This window comes from Cetorhinus maximus, chromosome 23 (genome assembly GCF_964194155.1).
Source record: "Cetorhinus maximus chromosome 23, sCetMax3.hap1.1, whole genome shotgun sequence".
NCBI classification, from domain to species: Eukaryota; Metazoa; Chordata; class Chondrichthyes; order Lamniformes; family Cetorhinidae; genus Cetorhinus; species Cetorhinus maximus.
The window spans coordinates 44,784,001-44,811,474 of record NC_135901.1 but is presented as its reverse complement, the minus strand read 5'-3'; the positions used below and the strand labels follow the sequence as shown (position 1 = coordinate 44,811,474).

At 45.3% G+C, this 27,474-nt stretch overlaps 2 protein-coding genes and 2 long non-coding RNA genes across 4 annotated transcripts in view; 1 reads left to right on the top strand and 3 right to left on the bottom strand.

The window, feature by feature from the left end:
* Window positions 1-27,474, top strand: part of LOC144698256 (uncharacterized) — a 117,243-nt gene that overhangs the window by 29,781 nt on the left and 59,988 nt on the right. The gene's annotated exons all lie outside the window — the stretch shown is intronic.
* LOC144698247 (uncharacterized) lies at window positions 326-4,822 on the bottom strand. Its single transcript, XR_013580471.1, has 2 exons — window positions 4,777-4,822; window positions 326-773 (listed from the first exon to the last, which is right to left on the bottom strand). It is a non-coding gene; the product is annotated as an uncharacterized LOC144698247 (long non-coding RNA).
* Window positions 4,827-27,399, bottom strand: LOC144698517 (uncharacterized; the record flags this gene model as incomplete). The annotated part of the gene is made up of 4 exons (XM_078570454.1): window positions 27,291-27,399; window positions 22,934-23,051; window positions 17,326-17,451; window positions 4,827-5,706 (listed from the first exon to the last, which is right to left on the bottom strand). Coding segments are annotated over exons 1-4 (1,233 nt in total), but the record flags the coding sequence as incomplete, so codon positions are not given.
* LOC144698516 (uncharacterized) overlaps window positions 18,982-27,474 on the bottom strand; it is a 59,097-nt gene continuing 50,604 nt past the window's right edge. The window contains exon 7 of the mRNA XM_078570453.1: window positions 18,982-19,851. Within this exon, the coding sequence (XP_078426579.1) occupies window positions 18,982-19,851 (870 nt within the window). The remainder of the gene's footprint in view (window positions 19,852-27,474) is intronic.

Here is a 27,474-nt window from a genome sequence, read left to right as displayed (position 1 = left end):
ATGAGTTTACCCTTGTGGAAATGCGCGTTGGATTTCAAATGTTGTCACATGTCTGGGTAGGTCCTTTTCCAATTTACTTGAAGCCTCCTAGAAGCTTGGCAAATATTGCAGTTGTAAAAGGTCAGGTGACCTTTAGCAGCTATTTTTAAGGTTCCTTGCGCCCATTTAAAAGAAATGTTAGTTTCTTTTACAAAATCTACCACATCACAACACTACATTCGTGACAAGATTCCCCCTCTTCCATTCCTTTAAGTGGGTGACTTAGGCTCTGGCTCAATCCCGCACTTCGCTCTAATTCTACCAAATAACACAGCTCACAACAAAACATCTTTCATGATTTTATTAGTCATTTTGAATGTTCCAGATGTGAACGTGGTCATGTGGCCGAGCAGTGTATGGTACTGGAGTTAGGATCTTGTCTCTTTGGAGGTGTGGGTTTGAATCCCACCACTGCTAAAGTTTTGGGTGGTTTGCTTTGCTAGGTTGTTCCAGAAAGTTCTTCATGTGGGCAAGGGGCAGCTGAGCTGTGCAGTGTTTCATTCTGGTTGGGAGAATGAGGAGAGACAGAGACAGTAAATTACAGGTGACCAGGAAAGGGTGGGGGAAGGGCACAGACTGGATTGACCGAATACCGTTTTTCTCTGTAACACTCCGTATCCATTCTATCATCCTTCCCAAATAGTTGTGGTCGAGTGGTTAAGGCGATGGGTTTGAAATCCAGTGGGTTCTCCTCACGCAGGTTGGAAACCTGTCAACTCCTCTTCTCATCATTCCTGATTATAACCAATCGCAGAATTAATTATCAGTTAAACGGAATAAAAACCATCCAAATTCCCAGTGTTTCTTATTTCCAGTCATCCCAAACGTTCATTAAATTTGCAGTCTGAAATGGAACAATAATTGGCCAGGTTGGTGACATCCTTGTTTTCTGGCTGTTTGTCTCTCCTTAGGACTCTGTCACTGTATATGTCTGTTGTGTGTTCCTCTGTGTGGGTCAACGCAGTTCAGTTCCCTGACGGGGTGAATATATTTTTACCATCACAAATTTAATTCACATCAGTTGTGTAGCTTCATAATAAAATGTTCCAGAGAAAAAAATATCAGGGTGAAATATACAAGAGGAGTTTGTCTCTTTCTATGTATGGACTACTACAACAACAACTTATATTTATATAGCAGTTCAACATAAACATCGCACAGGAGAATTATGTAACAAAATATGACACTGACCCACATAAGGAGAGATTAGGTCAGATGACCAAAAACTTGGTCAAAGAGGTAGGTTTTAAGAAGGGTCTTGAAGGAGGAAAGTGAGATCGAGGCGGAGAGGTTTAGGGAGGGAATTCGAGAGCTTGGGACCTTTGTAACTGAAACCACGGTCACCAATGGTGGAGCCATTCTGATTGGGAATGTACAAGGGGCCAGAATTAGAGGAGCAGAGATATCATGGGGTTTGAGAAGGTCACAGAGATAGGGAGGGTGAGGGCACGTAGGGATTTGAACACAAGGATGAGAATTTTAAAATAAAGACATTTCTTGACTCGGAGCCAAAATGGGTCAGCAAGTACGTGGGAGATAGAGGATTGGTACTTGCCATGAGTTAAGACACGGGCAGCAGTTTTGGATGAACTCAGTTTATGGAGGGTAGAAAATTAGGTCAAAAACTAACAAGCAGGACTTCAAATGTAGTCATCTCTGGATTATTCCCAGTGCCACGTGCAAGTAAGTACAGAAATAGGAGGATAAGACAGATGAATGTGTGGCTGGAAAGATGATGCAGGAGGGAAGGCTTTAGATTCCTGGGACACTGGGACTGGCTCTGGTGAAAATGGCACTTGTACAAGCCAGACGGGTTGCACGTGGACAGAGCCGGGACTGAGTTTGTTGCAGGGTGTTTTGCTAGTGCCATTGGGGCGGGGGCTTTAAACTAACTAGGCAGGGGTGTGGGAACCAGGGGAGAGCATTAGAGAGGAATACCAGGGTGCACAAAATACGGGGAGAGACCGATAGCACGAGAAAATAGAATCAACAGTTAATAGTTGGAGTCGGACTGAGGGAGAAAGTCATAATGACTAAATCAGGGTTAGTGTGCATGTATGTGAATGCATGGAATATAGTAAATAAGATTGGGGAGTTACAAGCGCAGATTGCCATGTGGAAATATGATGTTGTGGCGATAACAGAAACCTGCCTCAAGGAAGGGCAGGACAGGGTGTTAAATATTCCCGGGTAAAAGATGTTCAGAAAAGATAGAAAAGGAAGAAAAGGTGGAAGGCTGGCAGTATTGGTTAAGGAGAGCGTTGCAATGCTGGAGAAAGAGGATGTCCCAGAGGGTTCAAGGGCAGAATCAATTTGGCTAGAGCTAAGGAACAAATAAGGTGCAATTACACTCTTTGGTGTCGATAGACCACTGGGAAGCATGCAGAGGAACAAATCATCAGGGAAATTAGAGATGCAGACATCACAGAGCAATTATAATGGGGGACTATAATTACCTGAATGTAGACTGGGACAATGGTCGTGTCAAGGGTGGAGAGGACCAAGATTTCCTAGAGTGTGTTCAGGAGAATTTTCTACAGCAGTGTGTGTCCAGTGCAACAAGAAAGGATGCACTGTTGGGCCTGATTCTTGGAAATGAGGTGGGCCTGATTCTTGGAAATGAGGTGGGCCAAGTGGATCAAGTGTCATTGGGGGAACATTTAGGAGACAGTGATCATTGTATAGTAAGATTTAGGATGATGTTAGAAAAGGACAATGTGCAATTCAGAGTAGGAATTATTAACTGGGGGAGAGCAGACTTCAATGGGGCAAGAACGGTGCTGGGTTGGATAGACTAGAACCAAAGGTTGGTGGGAAAAACTGCAGCTGAACAATGGGCTACCTTCAAAGAAGAAATGGTTCATGCACAGTCAAGGTATAATTCCTCCAAAGGGAAAGGTAGGGAAAACAAATCTAGAGCTGACTGGATGAAAAAGGAGATAGAAATCAAGATTAAGTAGAAAAAGTGTGCTTATGACAGGTGTCATGTAAAAAATACAAAAGAGAACAAAGCTGAATACAGAAGGTTCAGAGGGGAGCTGAGAAAGCAAATAAGAGAAACAAAGAGGGATTATGAGAGAAGACTGGTAGCCAAGACAAAGAGGAATCCCAAAGTCTCCTACTGAGATAAAAATAGTAAGAGGATGGTCAAAGGAAAATAGGACTGATCAGGGACTAAAAAGGGGATTTGCACAGGGAGGCAATAGGCATGGCTGAGGAGTTAAATGAATACTTTGCATCTGTCTTTACGAAGGAAGCAGATGCTACCAAGGCCACGGTGATAGAGGAGGAAACTTTGTCACTAAAATGATTCAAAATTGATAAGGAGGAAGTGTTGGATAAACTGTCAGTACTTAAGGTTGTCAAGGCACTGGGACCGGATGAGATGCAACCAAAGATATTGAAGGAAGTAAGAGTGGAAATTACAAGGGTATTGGTCATAATCTTTCAGTCTTCCCTAGGCTCAGAGGAGGTTCCAGCGGACTGGAGAATAGCAAACATTATGCATTTATTCAAAAAAGGTTGTAAGGATAAGCCCAGCAATTACAGACCAATCAGTTTAACTTCAGTGGTTGGGAAGCTTCTAGAGATAATTATATGGGATAGAATTAGCAGTCACATAGAAAAATGTGGGTTGATGAGGCAGAGCCAGCATGGATTTCAAAAGGGGAAATCATGTTTAACTAACTTGCTGGAGTTTTTTGAAGAGGTAACAGAGAGGGCTGATGAGGTTAATGCTGTTGATGTGGTGCGTATGGACTGTCAAAAGGCATTTGATACAGTGCCACACAACAGACTTGTAAGAAAACTAATTGCTCATGGAATAAAAGGGACAGTGGCAACGTGGATACAAAATTGGATGAGTAATAGGAAACAGAGGGTAATGGCCAATGGATATTTTTAGGGCTTGAGGAAGGTTTGTAGCATCTGTGGCTTCTGTGCCGTAATAATTCTGAGATTCTGTGATTGACACATCACCTGTCCTGCCATCCTTAATGTGTTTTAAATAATTACTCAATTATATTAATCACCTATTTATAATGCTTTCTAATATATTTATTAACCTTACCTCCAATTTGAATACTATTTTAAACCTTAAGAATAGAATAGGCCTTAACCACACACCAGTTACTCACCAAACTTTCCCTGTGGTAGAGCAAGAACCAATTCCAACAGTGTGAGAAACATAAAAAAAGGAAATGAACATCTCCTCCCTCCACTTCACCGAACTCCCTCTCTCACCAAACTCCAAGTATGCATTCGTTTGCCTTAGCTGCTCTGAAGAGGCCTGTATTTATAGCCAACTAAACAGGGGCTAGAATAACCAGATTCAACCAATTAGCGAATTAACTACTCAGCTCTCACAACAGAGAGTGAATTTACCCTGTCTAAACTGCAAGAAAACAAGAACTTAGCCTGCTTACACAGCACTTTCATGTTTCTGCTAAGGGAGTAAATGTTATCGGGGATCGGCTCCTTGTGGAGTTGAAGCCACAATCAGATCAGCCACGATCTTATTGACTGGCTTAGCAGGCTCAAGGGGTCGAATGGCCTACTCCTGCTCTTAATTAATATGTTTAATACAGTACGTTTGATACAGAGCTGAGTTATTTGACTTATAATCACAATATGAACCCCGATAACTGGGCTTGAGTTTATTATCTGCAGAAACAGACCCCAGTGAACATGATTCAGTCCTGGATGTGATTGACAGTAAAATCCAATCACTGTAGTTACTTGTGAACTCGCTGGTGTGTCAGCAGGTGGGATGACTGAGTGAATCCCTTCCCACATTTGGAGCAGGTGAATGGTCTCTCTCCAGTGTGAATTCGCTGGTGCCTCAGCAGGGTGGATGAGATAGCGAATCCCTTCCCACACTTGGAGCAGGTGAACGGCCTCTCCCCAGTGTGAACTCGCTGATGTGTCAGCAGGTAGGATGACTGAGTGAATCCCTTCCCACACTCGGAGCAGGTGAACGGTTTCTCCCCCGTGTGAACGCGCTGGTGTGTCAGCAGATGGAATGACTGAGTGAATCTCTTCCCACACTCAGAACAGGTGAACGGCCTCTCCCCAGTGTGAACTCGCTGGTGTACAGTGAGGTTAGATGATCGCCTGAACCCAACCCCACAGTGAGAACACCTGAATGGTCTCTCATCAGTGTGAACACGTTGGTGGAACATCACTTCCCCAGAACTTTTAAAACACTTCCCACAGTCTGAGCATTTAAAAGGTCTCTCGTCAGTGTGAACTCGCTGATGGGACATCAGGTCTCTGGAGCTTTTACAGCACTTCCCGCAGTCTGGACATTTAAAAGGACTCTCCCCACTGTGAGTTCGCTGATGTTTCAGCAAGTGGGATGACTGAATGAATCTCTTTCCACAATCGGAGCAGGTGAACAGCCTCTGGCTAGTGTGAATTTCCAGGTGATTCCGCAGGTTGGATGAATCAATGAATCCCTTCACACACTCAGGGCAGGTGAACGGTCTCTCCCCAGTGTGAACTCGCTGGTGTGTCAGCAGGTGGGAGGAGGTAGTGAATCCCTTCCCACACTCAGGGCAGGTGAACGGTCTCTCCCCAGTGTGACTGCGCCGATGTCTCTCCAGGTCAGATGGGTAATTGAACCCTTTTCCACAGTCTCCACATTTCCATGGTTTCTCCCCATTGTAACTGCATTTATGTTCTGACAGGCCAGATGATCGGCTGAAGCCTCATCCACACACAGAACACGTGTACGGTTTCTCCCCACTGTGAATGGTGCTTTTTCCTTCCATGTTCAAAATCCAACGACATTCAGGTTACGATAAATTGGGCGACTGCATCAGATCCTGATGTGATGTTTGGATTGAGTTTCCCGACTGCAAATCCTCGCCTTCTAACACCCTGTGGAATTGATTTAAAACAGAAAAAAGGGAGTGAGAGAGAACCCACAAAAACACAAAGGCAGGTTGTGAAATTGAGCTGAATGAATCAGGTAATTTGTGGGGCCGGCACAGGGAAAAGGGACTGTTAAAGCTGATGGATTGTCATAAAAACCCAACTTGTTCACTAAGGTCCTTCAGGGAAGGGAACCTGCCACCCAGTCTGGGTATAAGCAAAACCCTGGCTTCTATGGGAAGAGAGAAGGAGAGAGATAGAGATGGGAGAGGTACCAGGTAAAGCAGAGGGATTTTATATATCTGGAACTCGACCAGAACTTTGACAGAATTTCCCAAACCCTCAACCTCCTCCACCTAGAAGGACCAGGGTAGCAGGTGTATGTGAACATCATCACCTCCAATTTCCCCTCCAAGTCACACACCATCCTGACTTGTCTGACATCCAGTACTAAATGAGCCGAAATTTCCTGCATTTAAATATTGGGCAGATTGAAGCCATTGTCCTCAGTCCCCGCTACAAACTCCACTCCCTAGGCACCAGCTCCATCCCGCTCCCTGACAACTGTCTGAGACTGAACCAGACTGTTCACAAACATGGTGAAATATTTCACCCCAAGATGAGCTTCCAACCACATATCCACATCATCACCAAGACCACCTATTTCCACCTCAGTAACATCGCCCGACTCCAGCCCAGTCTCAGCTCATCTGCTGCTGAAACTCTCATCCATTCCTTTGTTACCTCGAGACTTAACTATCCTAACGCACTCCCGGCTGGTCTCCCACATTCAACCTCCCTGTAATCTTGAGGTCATCCAAAACTGTGCTGCCCGTGCGCTTACTCGCACCAAGTCTTGTTCACCCATCACCCCTGTGCTCACTGACCTACAAAGGGTTGGGGCTAAGGAGAACCTAAATTATAAACTTCTGATCCTTTCAAATCCCTCCATGGTCTCACCCCTCCCTATCTCTGTAATCTGCTCCAGCCTCACAACCCTCTGAGATATCTTCACTTCCTCAAATTCCATAATCCTGACTTGAAATTTTAATTGCTCCAGATTTGATCACAACTGCTGCACATTTCCCCTAAAAGGATGGCAGACACACGTGCATACTGCTGCACATCACCCCCAGCAGGGAGGAGGTGATGGATTAATGGCATTGTCACTACACGAGTAATCCAGAGGCCCAGGTTCGAATCCCACAGCAGATGTTGGAATTTGAATTTAATAAAAACCTAATTCAAAGTCTAATGATGACCATGAAACTATTGTTGTAAAAACCCATCTGGTTCGCTAATGCCCTTTAGGGAAGGAAATCTGTTGTCCTTACCTGGTCTGGCCTAGATGTGACTCCAGAGCCACAGCAATGTGGTTGACTCTGAAATGGCCAAGTGAGACACTCAATTGTATCAAACCACCACTGAGTCACAAAAAAGGAATGAAACTGGACAGACCAGCCAGCATCGACAACGGCAAATCTCAGCCCCTGTCGACCCTGCAAAGTCCTCCTTACTAACATCTGGGGGTGAGTGCCGAAAGAGCTGTCTCACAGACTAGTCATAAAACAGCCCAACGTAGTCATCCTCACGGAATCATATCTTACAGATAATGTCCCAGACTCCACCATCGCCATCCCTGGGTATGTCCTGTCCCACCGGCAGGTCAGATCCAGCAGAGTTGGCAGCACTGTGGTATACAGTCGGGAGGGAGTTGCCCTGGGGGTCCTCAGCATCGACTCCGGACCTGATGAAGTCTCACGGCATCAGGTCAAACACGGGCAAGGAAACCTCCCCTCGATTGCCACATACTGCCCTCCCTCAGCTGATGAATCAGTGCTCCTCCATGTTGAACACTACTTGGAGGAAGCACTGAATGTGGAAAGGACACAGAAAGTACTCTGGGTGAGGGACATCAATGTTCATCACCAAGAGTGGCTCGGTAGCACCACTACTGACCGAGCTGGCTGAGTCCTAAATAACATAGGCGGTGAGGGAACCAACAAGAGGGAAAAACATACTTGACCTCATCCTCCCCAACCTGCCTGTCACAGATACATCTGTCCATGACAGCATCAGTAGGAGTGACCAAGGCACAGTAGTTGTGGGGATGAAGTCCCTCCTTCACATTGAGGATACCCTCCATTGTGCTGTGTGGCACAACCACTGTGCAAAATGAGATAGGTTTCGAACAGATCTAGCAACTTAAAACTGGGCATCCAATAGGTGCTGCGGGCCATCAGTAGCAGCAGAATTGTACTCGAACATAATCTGTGACCACATGGCCCGGCATATCCCCCACTCGACCATTATCATCAAGCCAGAGGATCAACCCTGGTAGAATGAAGAGTGCAGGAGGGCATGCCAGGAGCAGCACCAGGCATACCTAAAACTGAGGTGTCAACCTGGTGAAGCTACAACACAGGACTACTTGCAAGCCAAACAGCATAAGTAGCAAGTGATAGGCAGAGCTAAGTGATCCCACACCAACGGATCGGATCCAGTCGTGAATGGTGGTGGATAATTAAACAACTCACTCGAGGAGCAGGCTCCACAAATATACCTATCCTCAATGATGGAGGAGCTCAGCACATCAGTGCAAAAGATAAGACTGAAGCATTTGCTACAATCTTCAACCAGAAGTGCCGAGTGAATGATCGATTCACAAATGCCAGTCTTCAGCCAATTAGATTCACTCCACGTGATATCAAGAAATGGCTTGAAGGCACTGGGTACTGAAAAGGTTATGGGCCCTGACAATATTCCGGCAATAGTACTGAAGACTTGTGCACCGGAACCTTCCGCACACCTAGCCAAGCTGTTCCAGCACAGCTACAACGCTGGCATCTACCCTACCTGGCTATGTGAAAAATTGCCCAGGGATGAGGAGAAACTTCTTTAGCCAGAGAGTGGTGAATCTATGGAATTCATTGCCACAGAAGGCTGTGGAGGCCAGGTCATTGAGTGCATTTAAGACTGATATAGATAGGTTCTTGATTGGTAAGGGGATAAAAGGTAACAGGGAGAAGGTGGGAGAATGGGGTTGAGAAACTTATCAGCCATGATTGAATGGCGGAGCAGACTCGATGGGCCGAATTGCCTAATTTCTGCTCCTCTGTCTTATGGTCTTCTAATTCTCTGTAAAAGGAGTTACAAAAGCCATCACTGTCAGGACAGGATAGAAACTCAGAACAAACAATTCTAGATACTATGGAACATTTTTCCTCTCTTGTTCCCCCAAAGCCTCTAATCCATGTCCCACACACTCTCCCTCCTCCCTGTGCTGAAATCCAGTGAGAGTTTTGGACAACTCTTTCAGTATCTTTTTAAAAAATTAGTACAACTGGAGATAACAATATGTCTGATCATTCACTTCAGTCATTACTCGTGACAAGTCATTAATCTGAAACCCACTGATCGACCATACAGGATAGCAGACGTTAATCTTGTGTTCAAAACTCACAGTGTGGAGATTTAATGAGTGATCATGAAGATGGTTTCTCCAAACCTCCCAGGGTTTCCTTCCTTCCTTCTCTCCCTCTCTAACTAAGTTAAACCTGGGATCAGTCTCATGGCCCATTCCGGTTCCTGCTTCTCTTCCTGATGACTAATTAACTCCAATTAAACACTGAGAAGACTGAAGACACTGTTTTCAGTCCCTGCAAAAATCTCCATTTCTCAGATGCCAACTCCATCCCTCGCCTTGGGAACAGTCTGTGATTAAACCAGTCTGTTCACAACCTCAGTGTTACATTTGATCTCGAGATGAGTTTCTGACCTCATATCTGTGCCATCATCATCTGTTTCCACCTCCGTAACATCACACAACCTCACCCTGTCTCAGTGCGTTTGCTGCTGAAACCCTCATCACTGCTGTTGTTACCTCCAGACTTGATTATTCCAACACACTCCTGGCTGGTCTCCCACATTCAATGCTCCGCAAACTTGGCACCATTGCTGTTGGTGTCTTCACTGGCAGCGAGGCCCATTGCCCTAACACCCTCTGCTTGCTGACCTGCCTTGGCTCCCGGTGAAGCAACAACTTGATTTTAAAATTCTCATCCTTGTTTTCAAATCCCTCCATGGCCATGCCCCTCCCTATCTCTGAAATCTCCTCCAGCCCCATTACCCTCTGAGATATCTGCACTGCTCTAACTCTGGTCTTGTACATTCTCTATTTTAAATGTTCCACCATTAGTGTCCGTGCCTTCAGTTCCCTCGACCGCAAGCTCTGAAAATCTCTTCCTCCATCTCTCCATCTGTCTACCACACTTTCCTCCTTTAAAACACTCGAGTATTGATTAAAAAATAGACATTCTGTCAAAACTTTTTAATCTTGTACACAACAGGAAATCAAGAATACCAAATTTCAGTCAGTCAGCCTCGTGATGCGTCTCACTTCCCCTTGCTAGAAGGTACATATATTCATGCACAAGGACCTGTCCTCTGCAGACAGAAGGAACATGTCCAGGCTTGGGGCCTTTGGTTGAATTAAACAAAAGCACGGGGGGGAGGGGGGGGCGGGGGGAGGGGGGGAATGATCGCTCCCTGGTGTATTCTCCATGGCAACGCCTTAACCAATCAGAGCTGACTGGCCAAACCAATCATCACCCTTTCCTCGTGCAGTATAAATTGTTGTTCACTTTGAAATTTGGTTTTCTTGCATCTGTCCAGATGAGTGCAATATGAAAACCTTCAACAGCATGTCTCTTTTTTAAGAAATGCTTAAATTCTGTACGAATGAGTGACTATGGGTTTACAATTCTATTGTTGCTGATCTAAAAGTCCCGGCGACCGCACATTTGATGAATGTCTCCCTCAGGCCGTGTTGTCACTTTATACAACGCATGCGCCCTGTAGCAAATTGTACACCCCTCCTTGGAATGGTGCGCACATGCGCATTGTTGCACTTGCCGCTAGAAAGATGGCGGTTACGCATGCGTCCATCGCTATATTGACCCTATAAAGATGGCGGCCGTTAATTCAGGCCTTATCCCCGCAGCGCCGAGCAAACGCGAGACCGAAGGCACCTTTTTGAGAGTTTGGGGCCAACACAGTGAGTTTATGAAGCTTCCCAACTCACCTGCCAGCCCCCTCTATGTTCACGGGTTTGTGTTCGGCACTGGGTCCGCATTCGTTTTTCTAAAATCCGCATTTTAAATCCGCTCGCTGGAGCTGTCTACCCGTCTGCCTCCACCGGCTGCGCATGCTCCAACTCAGTGATTGACGGCTTCATCGGACCAATAGGAAGAGGGAGGGGTGACGGGCGGTGCGGGAGAGGCTGGTCCTCCAACCAATCGGATTGAATGAGGGGGCGGAGCGGAGTGAGTGTGAAGCATGCGCAGTGTGAGTGTAGGAGCCGGGATGAAGGATTGAAAATGCAGCTGGTGAGAAAGACGCGAGTACAGGAGAGGAATGGATCCGGAGGGTGGACTAGGAGGGTTCACAAACACTCGGTGTAGGACTCCAAACCCGGATTAGAAACTCTGTCTTTGTTTCCACAGATGCTGTCAGACCTGCTGAGTTTCTCCAGCATTTTTGTTTTTGTTTCAGATTTCCAGCATCCGCAGTATTTTGCCTTTATCTTAAAAACTCCCAGAGCCGAATTTACACCGGGTGTTTGGAAACTCCTTTTAAGAAAGGGAGGATTTGCACACAGCAAACTCAAACCAAGAGATGTGTCTGTCTCTTAATTTCTATCCTGGGCTGACCTGCTGAAACAGTGAATTCACACTGGGGAGAGGCTGTTCATCTGCTCACAGTGTGGTAAGATGTCCAGGACATCATTCCACTTGCTGAGATACCAGCGCATTCACACTGATGAGAGACTTTTTTAATGCCCAGAGTGTGATAAGTGCTTTAAAAGGTGTGGGAAACTGATACCCCATCAACATTCCCACACTGACCAGAGACCATTCAGATGTTCTTACTGTGGGACTGGGTTCAGGCAGTCACACTGGGGAGAAACCATTCAGCTGCTCTAAGTGTGGAAAGAGATTCACTCAGTTGCCCCATCTGCAGACACTAGCGAGTTCATACTGATGAGGCCTTTTAAAGTCACATGGACTCAAAACATTAACTCAAGTTGACAAGTAACTACAATGATTGGATTGAGCTGTTAATCACATTTTGGAATGAACCATGTTCAATGGTCTGTTTCTGCTGATGTTAATGAACTCCACCCAGTTATAGGGATTAAAATACTGGATAAAAGTCAAATAAATCAGCTTTGTGCAAAACACAATGTGTGTCGAGTCTTTTTCATATCTCTACAGAAATGCTCTCCCTCTCCACTGTCTGTTCCATTCTCACCTCCAACAGCAAGTGTGAGGAGCTCATGGAGCTTCTTTGTCACTAAGATTGAGTCAATCCGATCAGCTGCTTCCCTCCCTTCCCCTAGCCCACCGGGTCAACTGTCTCGAAAGCTCCCCCCATGTCTGAGCTCTGAACTCAGATCTTTCTCCAGTTTCCTATTTCCCTTCATAGCCCCTCAGTGCTCATCTTGCCCATGAGACTCGCCTTCTGCTCCAGTGACCCTATTCCCACTGAATTGCTGACCATTCAACTTCTCCATGTTTGCTGATATTATTTTGATATGATGCTGATATGATGTTTTTTTCTCTCTCTTCTGGTACTGTTCCTCACACCTTTAAATCCACCATCATCATCCATCCCAAAAAAAGGATCTATCCTTGATCCCTCCTATTTCTCATCTACATGCTACCACGAGGTGACATCATCCAAAAGCACCGTGTTAGTTTTCACATGGACACTAACAATGCCCAGCTCTACCTCACCACCATCCCTCTCCATTCCTCCACCGTTACTAAATTATCAAACTGCTTATCCTGCATCCAGTACTGAATGAGCAGAAATTTGCTCCTTTTAAGAATTGAGAAAATCAAAACCATTGTCTTCAGTCACCAGTACAAAGTCCGTTCCCTAACTCCCGAGCCCATCCCTATGAAGTAACATTGGGATATGTTGTCCTATGTTTGTCAAGCCAGGAATCTTTGATCCGAAGTGATAGAGAGAGGAGGGAGAGCCATTCCTATAATATTCAATACGTTTCTGAAGATTTTTTAGGGTTATTAGACAGTGATTTCTTACAGATCTCTCCACCCTGAGAAGGGAATGCAGAGTCATATGGACTCGAACCATTAGCTGTATTCCTCTCCACAGATGCTGTCATATATGCTGAGTTTCTCCAGGTATTTTTGTTTTTGTAAGGGAATGTCCTTATTGACTTCTCGCAACTGATTTCTGACCAACTTCACTATTTCTCAGCTACCAGCTGTTTGCCTAATTTCTTGATGACAAACCGTAGATAACATACTAAAGATACTAGAATGATCAGAATCAGCAACACAAACCATTGAGCTACCACCAAGAATAAATGTGAAAACTTTATCCACTAAATGTGATAACTATCGACTGAGATTCGTCCTCCCCACCTGCAGATCATCACACACAATTTTAAATTATTGGCATGTCGTAAATACATCTGGCTCAAACAAAAGTTCATGCATGAACTTTAAAGATTCTCCAGCTCTCTGTTCACCTGCATCCACCTTGTGGATATTTTCTACATCCAGATTCTATTTCCCTCTTCACTTTAATTTTACTCCCTCTGATAGGTACTGGTGTGTTTAATTCTATCCTGATAGTTTGACAGTCAGTTTCTCTATGGAGTGTGTGTTAATGTCTTGATGATTTAAAATGTCTCATTCAATTTTCACAATAATCACTTCATGTTGTTCTGTTGTTAAGTAGCTGAGTATGTCTGGGACCTGTTCTTCAGTGCAGGGTCACCATGCATTTCCACATGGCGACCTGGGAGGGATGGATCTGGCAGCTGGGTTAAATTGAGAGTGTGGGGATGGCAGATTAAGTCGTGGAACTCAATAGGGAATTGGACCAAAAACAGCAGCATGTCCAGGGAAAAGGTGGGGGAGAGGGACCAGGTGAGTTAATTCCAGAAGAGTAAGAGGTCTCCCTTTTCAGATGGAGATGAAGAGAACTTGTTTAGATTTTTCAGAGGGTCGTTAGTCTGACGAATTTTCTCCAGAAAGTAGCGGAGGCTGGGTCATTGAATTTATTCAAGGCAGTATTAAACAGAGTTTTGATAGACAAGCGAGCCCAGGGCCATGGGTCGCGGGGGGTCGCGGGGGGTGGCGAGGGGTTGGGGGGGGTGGGGGTGGGTGTTGCGGGGGGAGGGGGCAGAACGGACAGACAGGAAAGTGGAGTTGAGACCACAAGATCAGCCATGACCTTATTGAATGGTGGAGCAGGATCAAAGAGCTGAATGGCCTCTGTTCCTCTGACCCGGGCTGAGTGGTCTCTATGTGTTGTTCTTGGCTCTGATTTTATGGAACTGTGAGGGGCTCGAGCGACAAAATGGTCTATTTCTGCTGCTGTTTGTTATGTTTTTATTCAGCACCAATACCACTCAAGGCAATAGTTGCTATCATATTGCCAGCAGTGGCGTGTTTGAGTGGTCAAAGGCGCTGGATTTAGGCTGCAGCCTCTATTGAGTCGTGGATTTGAATCTCATCACTGCCAAAGTTTCTGTTGGTTCATCCTTTCAGACGTTTCATCAAATCCCTTAGGATAGGCTCGGGGCATTTGACCTATGACGTGGTTTGTCTTGGTAGGAAGAACAAGGGAGGCTGTAGGAATTGTAGGGTGACTGGGAATAGGCGGGACTGAATGCTCTCATTCTCTGCTGTAACCATTCCATGATTTTACATGAACAACATTTACACCAGTGTGAGGTCTCCAGTCATGGCTGAGTGATTAAGGTGATGGATTCGAACTCCACTGGGATCTGCCCCCGCAGGTTTGCATCCTGCCGATTGCGCTGCTCAGTGTTCCTTCCTTTTGGTGCCTCCAGAATTAATTATTGGCTAAATGGAGTCAGAACCTTCCAAACACTCCCATCTGTTTTTCCTGTTTCACTTCTGTGTTCCTTCTTTCCTGGTCATCCGTAAGCATTCACAGAAATAAACAGGACTAGCCAGTTCACAATGCTTTCACTACAAGGGCAGGCTAGAGGCTAGGAATCCTGCGATGAGTAACTCATCTCTTGAGACCCCAAAGCCTGCTCACCATCAACAAGCACAAGTCAGGAATGTGATAGAATATTCCCCACTTGCCTGGATGAGTGCAGCTCCCCCAAAACTCAAGGAGTTTGGCACCATCCAGGACAGAGCAGCCTGCCTGATTGGCACCCTATCCACAAACATTCACTCCCTCCACCACTGATGCACAGTTGCAGAAGTGTGTATCATCTACAAGCTGCACTGCAGGAATTCACCAAGGCTCATTCGACAGCACCTTCCAAATCCACGATTTGTGCCATCTAGAAGGACAAGGGCACCAGTGAAGGTTCACTACAACAAACACAGAAAATGCTGGAAAAACCCAGCAGGTATAGCAGCATCTATGGAGAGAGAAACAAAGTTAACATTTCGAGTCCATACGACTCGCCTTCAGAGTGTTCCCCTCTTTGCACAGAGCAAGATCTTCTCAACAGAGACTCTGTCTCCTTTCATGGAATAAAAGGGACGGTATAATGTGGATTAAAAATTGGCTGAGGGATAGGAAACAGAGAGTAATGGTTAATGGGTATATTTCGGGCTGGAAGAAGGTTTGTAGTGGAGTTCCTCAGGGGTCGATATTGAGACCCTTGCTTTTCTAATATATATAAATGATCTAGACCTTAGTATGCAGGGGAAAATTTCAAAGTTTGCGGATGACACAAAACATGAACTGTAAACTGTGAGGAAGGCAATGTATAACTTCAAAAGGGCATTGACACATTGGTGGAGAGGGCAGATAGATGGCAGATGAAGTTCAATGTGGAGAAGTGTGAGGTGATACACCTTGGTGCTACGAACATGGAGAGACTGTATAAAATAAAGGTGTGTAGGAGCAGAGAGTTCTGGGTGTATATGTGCAGAAGTCATTAAATGTGGCAGGACAAGTAGATAGAGCTGTTTCTAAAGCATACAGTATCCTAGGCTTCATTAAGAGGGGCATAGGGTACAAGAGCAGGGAGGTTATAATGAATTTATACAGGGCACTGGTTGGACCTCAGCTAGAGTATTGTGTGCAGTTTTGAGCACCACACTATAAGAAGGAAGTGAACACATTGCAGAGAATGCAGAAGAGGTTTACGAGATGGTTCCAGGGATGAAACACTTCAGTTATGAGCAAAGATTGGAGAAATTGGATATGTTTTCCTTGGAAAGTAGAGGGTTAAGAGGAGACTTGATAGAAGTTTTCAAAATCATGAGAGGTCTGGACAGAGCATATCGGGAGAAATTGTTCCCACTCATAAATGGACCGAGAACGTTTTTAAGTGTTTTGCAAAAGATCCAAATGTGAGATGAGAAAAGACTTTCACACAGTGAGTAATCAGGGTTTGGACTGCACTGCCTGGAAGTGTGGTGGAGGCAGGTTCAATTGAGGCATTCAAGAGGGCATTGGGTGATTATTCAAATAGAAACAATGTGCAGGTTTATGGGGGAAAGGTAGGACATTGGCACTAAGTTAGAAAGCTCAGAGAGCCGGTGTAGACACGATGGACCGATTGACCTCCTTCTGCACCATACCATTTCTGTGATTCTGTGAACAAGCATCTCCCCATCATCACCACCCACCCTGCGCATGTTTGGAACACTGGGTGGCAAGGCGCATGCGTACCGGTGGGGATAGGGGACATTTAGCATCGCGGGGAATGCTGGGTAGAATAGCCACCATTGGAAGTCCCCACAGGTTTATAATTATTTATTGACTGTTACTGAGGCTAAGCTTGCGCCCCCTAGCTTCCTGAAGCAGCAAAACGCATGCTCCCTGCAGGGAGGCCAGCGCACAGGGCAGAGCCTTTCCATGTACTTTGTGCCCTTCTGATGGAGATAGGCTGTATTAACGCACACTTAACATTGTGGGTAATAGGGATCACCATTTATGCATTCAAGGGTGTGAAGGATAAAGTATCATAATCATTGAAAACTAAAGTGATTCATTGTATTATTTTAAATGTTCTCTTTCAATATGTAATTATGTTTATCTAATTTTAATTCCAAACTCAGATTCATGGCCACAATTTGCTTCTTTCTCCCACCCCCTGAACTCCATCTCCCAATATAATGTTGGCGAGTGATTGTTGATGGTTCTGGAAACCAAAAGGAAGAGAGCTCAGAGGTCAGAGGACCAAGAGAGCAGCGAGTTCTGTAACAAATCCCAGGGCTTGAGGGCTGAACCTGAGTTGACCTGTCAAGTGAGTCTTTGGGAAACCCTGGTTACCAATTTATCTTTTCAACTTAAACCTGCTGTTTCACTTTCAGTCAGGAACAGATCACAGTTTTACACAAATTTCTGACTTGACAGCACGGTTGCAGCATTTACCGTTGTTCTTCCTGTCTCAGTTGGAAATGAGCCTTCTGTTCCATGTCCAGGAGATCTGAACCATGGAAGAGAGCGGCTGGGACACATTTCTTACACACTTCAGGATTAACCCACACGGGGGCTTTGCTGTCAGTGAAGAGAGATAAGAAAGACCAAAGTGCTGTTTGTCCCTCTCAGTGTGACCCTGAGGGACTGTGTCCAGGTTGAAGTTCTGTTCCTGCTGTATGATCCACGACCCAGATTGTCCTTTCTGAGCTCCAGCCAGGTGATGTTAAACACCCAAGTGGGAAAGACAGAAATCTACAACAATGTGTTAAATCAAAGCTGATTTGTTTGACATTTTGTCCAGAATATTAAACTTCAGGCCAGTCACAGGGGTTAATAACACTAACAAAATTCAGCCCTGGATGTGATTAACAGAAGCAACAACAGTAGAATCTAACCTCAGCAGTCACTCCTGTGTCAGCAGCTGAGATGACTGAGTGAATCTCTTCCCACACACAGAGCAGGTGAACAGCCTCTCCCCAGTGTGAATGTGTTTGTGTGTCAGCAAATCCATTTTGCTTTGAAATCGCTGCTCATGGACAGAAGTTTGAAAAGATTCCTTATCAGTGTGAACAAGTTGATGTGTATTGAGGTGGGATAACTCTTCTCAAACAGGGAGCAGGCGTACGGTCTCTCCCTAGTGTCAGTGCGCTGGTGGACCCTGAGTTCACATGATCGCCTGAACCCAGTCCCACAGTGAGAGATCACGTATGGTCTTTTGTCACTGTTGTTGGCACATCAGCTCCACAGAACTTTTATAACACTTCCTGTGATCCAGGCATTTAAAATATCTTCCATCGGTGTGAAATCACTGATATGCCAACAGTGAATCCCTCCTCACACATGGGGCAGATGAATGACCGCTCCCCGGTGTGAACTCACTAGTGTTGTAGCAGGATGGACAATCGCCTGAACCTCTTCCTGCAGTGAGAGCAGATGAATGGAGTGGAACCGGAGTGAATGCACTGGTGAAACATCAGTGACTGTAGGTTTTTAAAGCTCTTGGTACAATCTAAGTATTAAACCCCCTCTCTCCAGTATGAATTCACTCATATGTGTGTATGGAGGTTGCATGGACAAAGAGATTAGTTAGGGCTCAGACAAGGGGGATGTTTGTCTCGGTGGGCTACTGGAAGGGAGAGAAGCAGTAGATGCAGCTGATCATATTGTCTCAATCTTAGTGAGAAAGAAGCTCCATGAGTTCCTCACACGTGTTGCTGGGTGTGAAGATGGAGGAAACAAGGGAGAGGGACATACAAACATACGAACTAAGAGCTGTCGTGAATATAATTCATATGTTTTAGAATATAACTTTTAGTTTTAGGAATTAAAGTTTCAAATGTAAATAAATGGGAGCATAAGGTTAAGAAACTGGTGAACACAAAACTGGTGCCAATGTGGCTGAAGATGTGGGAGGGAGAGAAACTGCCTTGTGTTCGAGATATTAAAAGACTCAACACCGTGTGTTCAACACAACCTGATTTATTTCACTTTTATCCAGAATATTAACACTTATAACTGGGCTGGGGTTTATTAATATCAGCACAAACAGACCCCAATGAACATGGTTCAGTGCTCAACGTGATTAACACCAAAATCCAATCACTATAGTTACTTGTGAACTCGCTGGTGTTTCAGCAGGTTAGATGAGTCAATGAATCCCTTCCCACACTTGGAGCAGGTGAAAGGCCTCTCTCCAGTGTGAATTCGCTGGTGTACAGTGAGTTGAGATGACCACTTGAATCCAGTCCCACAGTGAGAGCACCTGAACGGTCTCTCGTCAGTGTGTACACGTTGATGGGATATTAGGTCCCCAGAACATTTATAGCACTTCCCGCAGTCTGGGCATTTAAAAGGTCTCTTGTCAGTGTGAACTCGCTGGTGACTCAGCCAATGGGATGAGGTAATGAATCCTTTCCCACACTTTGAGCAGGTGAACGGCCACTCCCCAGTGTGAGTGCGCTGGTGTGCAGTGAGGTGAAATAACCTCCTGAACCCAGCCCCACACTGAGAGCACCTGAATGGCCTCTCATCAGTGTGAACCCATTGATGACGAATCAGGTCCCCGGAACTTTTATAGCACTTCCCACAGTCTGGACATTTAAAAGGTTTCTCGTCAGAGTGAACTCGCTGATGTGTCCGCAGGTTCGATGACTGAGTGAATCCCTTCCCACACTCAGAGCAGGTGAATGGCCTTTCCCCAGTGTGACTTCTGTGGTGTCTTTGTAAGTTGGATGACCTAGTGAATCCCTTCCCACACACGGAGCAGGTGAATGGTCTCTCCCCAGTGTGAACCCGCCAGTGTCTCAGCAGATCAGATGACAGAGTGAATCCCTTTCCACACTCAGAGCAGGTGAATGGTCTCTCCCCAGTGTGAACCCGCCAGTGTCTCAGCAGATCAGATGACAGAGTGAATCCCTTTCCACACACAGAGCAGGTGAATGGTTTCTCTCCAGTGTGGCTGCGCTGATGAGTTTCCAGCTTAGACAGGAAATTGCATTCTTTCCCACAATCCCCACATTTACACGATATCTCCCCATTGTGACTGCGCTTGTGTCTCGACAGACCAGATAATCGGCTGAAGCCGCGTCCAGACACAGAACAGATGTGCGGTTTCTCCCCACTGTGAACGGTGCTTTTTCCTTCCATGTTCAAAATCCGATTTTATTCAGATTACGATAAATTGGGTGACTCTGTGAGATCTTGGTGTGATGTTTGGTTTCAGTTTCCCGACTGTAAATCCTCTCCTTCTTACCCCCTGTGAAATTGATTCAAAACAGCAAAAAAGGGAGTGAGAGAGAACCCACAAAAACACAAAGGCAGGTTGTGAAATTGAGCTGAATGAAACTGGTAACCTGTGGGGCCGGCACTGGGAAAATTGACCATCAAAGCTGCTGGACCCAGCTCGTTCACTAATGCACATCAGGACAGGGAACCTGCCAACTGGCCAGAACCAATACAAAAGTCCAGCATCTATCAGATGAAAGAGAGAGGGAGATGAGAGAGGCAAAGGGTGAAGGAGAAGGATTTTATATGTCTACAACTCGACCAGAACTTTGACAGAATCTCCCAATCCCTCAAACTCCACTAGCTAGAAGGACCAGGGTAGCAGGTGTATGTGAACACCATCACCTCCAAGTTCCCCTCCAAGTCACACATAGACATGACTGTCTGACATCTGGTCCTGGATGAACACAAATTTCCTCCATTTAAATATTGGGAAGACTTAAGTCATTGTCTTCAGTCCTGTTAGGATATAGAGTTAGTTTAATTATGTTATCTTTATTTTTGTAGGCATTAGGAATGAGTCTTAGCTTTAAAGTTTAGGTTTGTTTTGTTTTTCTGTATCTGTGTGTTAAGAAAGATCAAATGTTTTAGTTTCATCTTAAAAGGCTGTTGCATTTCTAATGAGACGTTTACAATCTATATAAAGTAAAAGTTAATAAGCAAGAGGAGAAACAACATTGCTGTTGCCTAGCACCTGGGGTGGGGGGAGGGAGGCGGGGGTGTACAGATACATAGGTTCCTCCCTCAGACACACACACAGAAGAAAGGCAGCAGTTTTATTTGGAACCTGTTGGAGTTCAGCTGGTTTTGAAGTTGCTGCCAGCGAGACTGGAGCAAAGTGGACAGATAGAAGTTCCAAACTGAAGAAAACCCCTAAAAATCCAGGAGAATGGAAGAGGGGGGAAGTCCAAAGAAGATCTTCTGGACAAAGGAAGGACAGGAACCTGGGAAAACATCCTGTTAAGTGAAGTTAAGAGTGAGGGGCAGAGAGAAAGTCTCCAAGCTTCAGTTTTTAAGTGAGGAAAGTTTGCAAGAAGCAAGAAGGTTTAAAGAGCCAACTGAAGGTCTGTATCTTTGCTATGGGCATGTGAAGCAGTGGTGTACTGTTGATGGCTGAGTTGGTGAGAGAGAGTGCATGGAAGACAACTCGAATGAATATGGTTACCCAGGGAAGAAGAACATCAGAAGGAGAGTTCGAAACCCTGGAGGTGAACCCTTGTGGAAGGTGTCTGAGAGAAAAGGTCAGTTTGGGAGAAGATTCCAAGGCAAGGTTTTGGAAAGTGGAGAGTGGAAACTCTCGTGTGAAGGACAGAATTCAGTGAAACTGGTTGCCTCACGGTGAGACAAGCGTCTGGGGGAAGTTGAGGAGAGATCCATAGCATCTGGTTGAGGTGACATCTGTCATTTGAGGTCAGAGTGTGGTGTGTCTGACTACACGGTGCTATAGGTTTATATGGACTAGGTATTTACTGTGTACATTAAAGTATAAGATAGCTTTTGTGACTTGAGTTATCCTTAAAAATCTGTATACATCTGTAAAGGTAAAGGTGTGAGTGAAGGAACATTGCCTACCTTGGCTCATCTACTGCTGAAACTCATCCATTCCTTTGTTCCCTCTAAACCGGACTATTCCTAGCTGCCCACATAAAGATGGAGTGATTTAAAACTTTGCTTCCCGTGGCCTTACTCACACTAATTCTCGTTCATCCAACACCCCTGTGCTCACTGAGCTACATAGGCTCCTGGTTAAGCAGAACCTGAAATGTTTAAATTCTCATCCTTGTTTTCAAATCCATCAAGGACCTCGCCCCTCACTATTTCAATAATATCCTACATCGCTCCAAGATATCTGTGGTCATCCGATTCTGGCCTATTGAGCATCCCTGATTTTAATTGACCCACCATTGGTGACCGTGCCTTCAGCTGCCCAGGCCAGAAGCTCTGGAATTCACTCCTTAGACCTCTCTGCCTCTCTCTCATCCTTTAAGACTCTCCATAAAACCATCCCTTTGACCAAACTTCTGATCATCTGCCCTGACGTCTCCTTATGTGCCTCAGTGTCAATTATTGGAATGTAATATTCCTGTGAAATACTTTGGAATATTTTATAATATCCAGCGTGCTATATAAATACAACTTGTTGTTGTTGGTTTGGACATATATCATCACTGAGTGAAAATTATGTAACTCTTACCAAACAGCACCTTAACCACAGTGGCTGCAGCTGTTCAGGAAGATGGCCCACCAACATCTGACCAACAGACAACTGGGAATTTACAACATTTGCTCGTCTTGTTACCCAAATACCAAGAATGGAGTTAACAAAAAAAATCTCGGATCAAAAGGCACCATAGAAATATTTGTTACTAAGAGAATGTTCTTAAATGAATTGATAGTGTCTGTTTAGCAACCGAATCTCCCCCAGAATCTACCTCCCTTGACAGTCTCACGTTGGAAATTGACTTTGTTCCAAAATCCTCGGGGTGAAATACATTCCAGCCCAAACTGATGCAACAAATAAAGACCCCCATCCAACACCCACCAAATTCAAACCGGCTCCGAATTGGTCTGTCTGCGTTTTTGGCTCGGTTCTAAAAAATCAATAAAATGAAAGCAAAACTCTCCAAGGCTGGGTCTGAAATTAAGAGATAAAATACTTTAAATACCTAGCAGGTCAGGCGGCATTACCCGATTAAGAAACAGATTAAGATTGGCCTTCGGATTGCATGAAAACTCTCAGCGACAGCAGCTGAGTAATGGCGGCCAGCATTCCCACAATGCCATGCGCCCCAGAAAACGCTCTATCGAAAAGTTGTTAATTTTCTTATTGAAGATCAGTTGTCGCAATGTGCAGGTGGCAACAATGGCGCAGAGAGAGTTAAGGAGGTGAAGAACTGCAGACATAAACAGGAAGACAACAGATTTGCAGACTTCACGGATAAATTGAAAATTAGATTCAAAACAGTGGAGCTAATGCTGATGGAGATAGACCGTATTCGAACCCGCGGAACATCCTGGGTAGGATCAGCCGCCATTATTACAGATAAAAGCAAAAAACTGTGGATGCTGGAAATCCAAAACAAAAATAAAAATACCTGGAAAAACTCAGCAGGTCTGGCAGCATCTGCGGAGAGGAACACAGTTAACGTTTTGAGTCCGTATGACTCTTCAACAGAACTAAGTAAAAATAGAAAAGAGGTGAAATATAAGCTGGTTTAAGGCGGGGCGGGGGGGGGGGGGGCGGCGGGGGGTACAGGTAGAGCTGGATAGAGGGCCAGTGATAGGTGGAGATTGCCGCAAAATGTCATAGACAAAAGTCAAAGAGGTGTTGAAGGTTGTGATATTATCTAAGGAATGTGCTAATTAAGGGTAGAAAGCAGGACAAGCATGGTACAGATAGCCCTAGTGGGGGTGGGTTGGGGTGAAGGGAAGGGATCGAAATAGGCTAAAAGGTAGAGATAAAACAATGAATGGAAATACATTTAAAAATAATGGAAATAGTTGGGAAAAGAAAAATCTATATAAATTATTGGAAAAAAAGGGGGATCGGAAAGGGGGTGGGAATGGAGGAGAGAGTTCATGATCTAAAATTGTTGAACTCAATATTCCATCCAGAAGGCTGTAAAGTGCCTAGTCGGAAGATGAGGTGTTGTTCCTCCAGTTTGCATTGAGCTTCACTGGAACAATGCAGCAGGCCAAGGACAGACATGTGGGCATGAGCAGGGTGGTGTGTTGAAATGGCAAGCAACAGGGAGGTCTGGGTCATGCTTGCGGACAGACCGAAGGTGTTTGGCAAAGCATACACCCAGTCTGTGTTTGGTTTCTCCAATGTAGAGGAAACCGCATTGGGAGCAGCGAATGCAGTAAACTAAATTGAGGGACGTGCAAGTGAAATGCTGCTTCACTTGAAAGGAGTGTTTGGGCCTTTGGACGGTGAGGAGGGGGAAGTAAAGAGGCAGGTGTTGTTTTATCTCTACCTTTTAGCCTATTTCGATCCCTTCCCCCCACCCCACCCCACCCCACCCCCACTAGGGCTATCTGTCCCTTGCTCGTCCTGCTTTCTACCCTTAATGTCCCCATGATCACATTTCTTAGCTAATATCACCACCCTCAACACCTTTGTCCATTTGTCTATGACATCTTTTGGCAATCTCCACCTATCACTGGCCCTGTATCCAGCTCTAGCTGTCCCACGCCCCCCCCTTAAACCAGCTGATATTTCACCTCTTGACTATTTTTCCTTAGTTCTGATGAAGACTCATTCAGACTCAAAACGTTAACTGTATTCCTCTCTAAAGATGCTGTCAGACCTGCTTAGTTTTTCCAGGTATTTTTGTTTTTGTTCTAGATTTCCAGCATCCGCAGTATTTTGCTTTTATCTTGGAAATCCACAACATTCTCTCCTCCTGCTACTTGGACCAGGATAGCCGCGCATGCGCCCTGCTGCACATTGTCCCCTATAAAGATGGCGGCCGTTACCCCGGGCCACGCGAAGGGAGAAATCCAGAATTCTGCGGCCCGTTTTCTGCAAACACAAGACCGGAACCTTGTTATTTGGGGTCTGCGGCCTGCACTGTGTTTTTATGAAGCCTTCCTGCCCACTCCGCTGGCTCCATTCCTCCTCACACACTCACTAACTCTGTTCGTTTCCTCCACTCGAAATTGTCTCACTCGCTCTGAGCACCTTCGGCCACAGACCAGCACTACGCATGCTCATGTATCTGGACGGAAGGCGCATGCGCATGTACAGGGAGCTGCTAAAGTGAGGATAGGGCACATTCTGCTCCCATTTGAATGCTGGGTAGTTCCGCCGCCACTGAAAAGCCAGTTTTATGAACTGAAAATTGTGTTTTGTGACCCGATGACGATTGAAGCCCAGAGCCAAGATATAACATCATGAAGTCAATTGATGTGACAAACAAAGTGCACACGCCCTCTGCCATAGTTCTGTCCTGGGTGTAAATAACTGCAGAATGACTCCCTATAGTTAGAGGTGAACTCACTGGAGTTTCAGCAGGCGATGTGAACAAATGATTTTTCTTTCCATACACAGAACATTTAAACTCTGTCTTGTCAGTAACATCCGAACAAGGAGCAGGAGTAAGCAATTCGGCCCCTCGAGCCTGATCCATCATTTAATAAGACCATGGCTGATCTGATAGTAAACTCAGATCTGCATCTAATAACCTATCACCTCTTTGCTTATGATGAATCCATCCACCTCTGCCTTAAAAGTATTCAAAGACTCTGCTTTCACCACCTTTTCAGGAAGAGAGTTCCAAAGACTCACCATCCTTTGAGAGAAAACAACTCAGCCTCAACTCTGTTTAAATAGGCGACCTCTTATTTTTAAAAAGTCAGAGAATGACTAGATTTCTGCACGGGGCCAGTGGAAAGTACAGTTAACATGATTGCCAAGGAGTGAGGAAGTGAATTTGCAATTCAAGAGCACCTTGTTTGTACATTTTCCAGATTAAAATTCAGTTGAATTTATTGTTCTCCATCATAAGCGTATTCAAGATGGAAATCCATTAATAATTGGACTTTCAGCGAATCAATGGATATGGAACGGGAGGGGGGTGGGGGAGGGGAAGTAGAGTAGAGGTGGAAGATCATTCAATGTTGGAGCAGGCTCAAGGGGACGGACTGTCTACCCCTGCTCTTATTTCTGGTGTTCTTTTGATCAACACTGTGAATCATTTCCAATCAAGCACGGCCGATTCAGCACCCACCCTTTCACCTCCTCCCTACCAACATTCCATGTCCCCAAACACACTTTCCAGGTGGCAAAGTGATTTTCTTGTACTTCTTGGTATCTAGTGATATGTACTCACTGCTCACGATGTGATCTACTCTACACTGTGGAGACCAAATACCGATTGGGTGACTGCTCTATGGATCCTGGGCTTCAAGCCATTTACCAGTTACATTCTCCACCCACTCCCTATCTGACCTCTCTGTCCTCAGCCTCCTGCATTATTCCAATGAATCTTAATGGAAGCTGGGGGAACAGCAGCTCATCTTTGATTAGAGACTTTACAACCTTCCAGGCTCAACATTCATTTCAACAATTTCAGATCATAACTACCACTCCCATTTTTTTCATACAGTAGGTGCTGGTGATGATTCTGCTGTCACCATTTGTACTTCCTCTGGGCCTATTTTTTGTTTCTCCTCTTGCCCCATTAGTCAATTTCCTTGTCTCTAAAGTTGCCTTGCATTATCCTCCCGTTTGTCATTTAATCGCTCCAGCCTTCCATCCTATCACAAGACCGTTTGTTCTTTCCCCCTCTCGCTCTCTCTTTTTACTGACTCTGTATTTGTTTGTAAACTATTGAATCTCTAAATTCTTCCAGTTTGGTTAAAATGTCACCAGCCTGAAACATTCACTCTGTTTCTATCTCCATAGAAGCTGTTGCCCTGCTGAGTGTTTCCAATGTTTTCTGTTTTGAGGTCGGATTTCCAGTATCTGCAGTACCTTCTTTTTGGATCACAGTGGATCAGTTTTCTGAATTATTGTTCCCTGTTTAGAGGTGAAGAAGAAGCTTTTGAAGAATGAGACAATAACTGTCCCCCTGTTCGACATGAAACTAAACTCACTGTTAATTCCTCCTCAGTAACAATTGTAAACACAAAGCTTCCAGCCGGGATTGAACCGGGGACTTTCTCATGTAAAGTAAAGGTGATAATCAGTGCACTAGGGAAATGAGTGTGAATCCCCCCCGGACAGAGGGGAACTGACCATCCATCTCTAGCTCTAATTCCCAAACAGAAAATGCTGCCAAGAATCAGCAAGTCAGGCTGAGTCTGTGGCCGCTCTCACCATTTGAAACCGTCACAATGCCCGGCTGATTGAAGGAAGCTCCGGACCAATAGAAAGAGCCGGAGGACCGAACGGGAGCGGCTGGTCCTCCAACCAATCGGAGTGAATGAGGGGCGGGGCCGGGCTGGGAGTGAAGCATGCGCAGTGTGAGTAATGGCGATGGGGAGATGGATCTTTCTGTGAACCTCAATTGGTGAGTGGGTGAATGGCGGGGCGGAGGGAGCGATGGATCCGCCAGGTGGGCGGAGAGGCTTCGCAAATATGTTGTATAAGCAGCAAACCCCGAGAATGATGCCGGGGAGACCGTCACCTGTTTGTATCGAGCGAGGCCGCAGCTTTTTCCCAGTTACCGACCCGGGGGAGATGGCCGCCATCTTTGTTGGAGGCAATTTACAACAGGGCGCATGAGCGGCCGCCATCTTTGTAGGGGGCAATGTTTTTGGAATCATTTCAATGACAATGGGAACAACTTGTCCATCAAACTGCTTCACGCT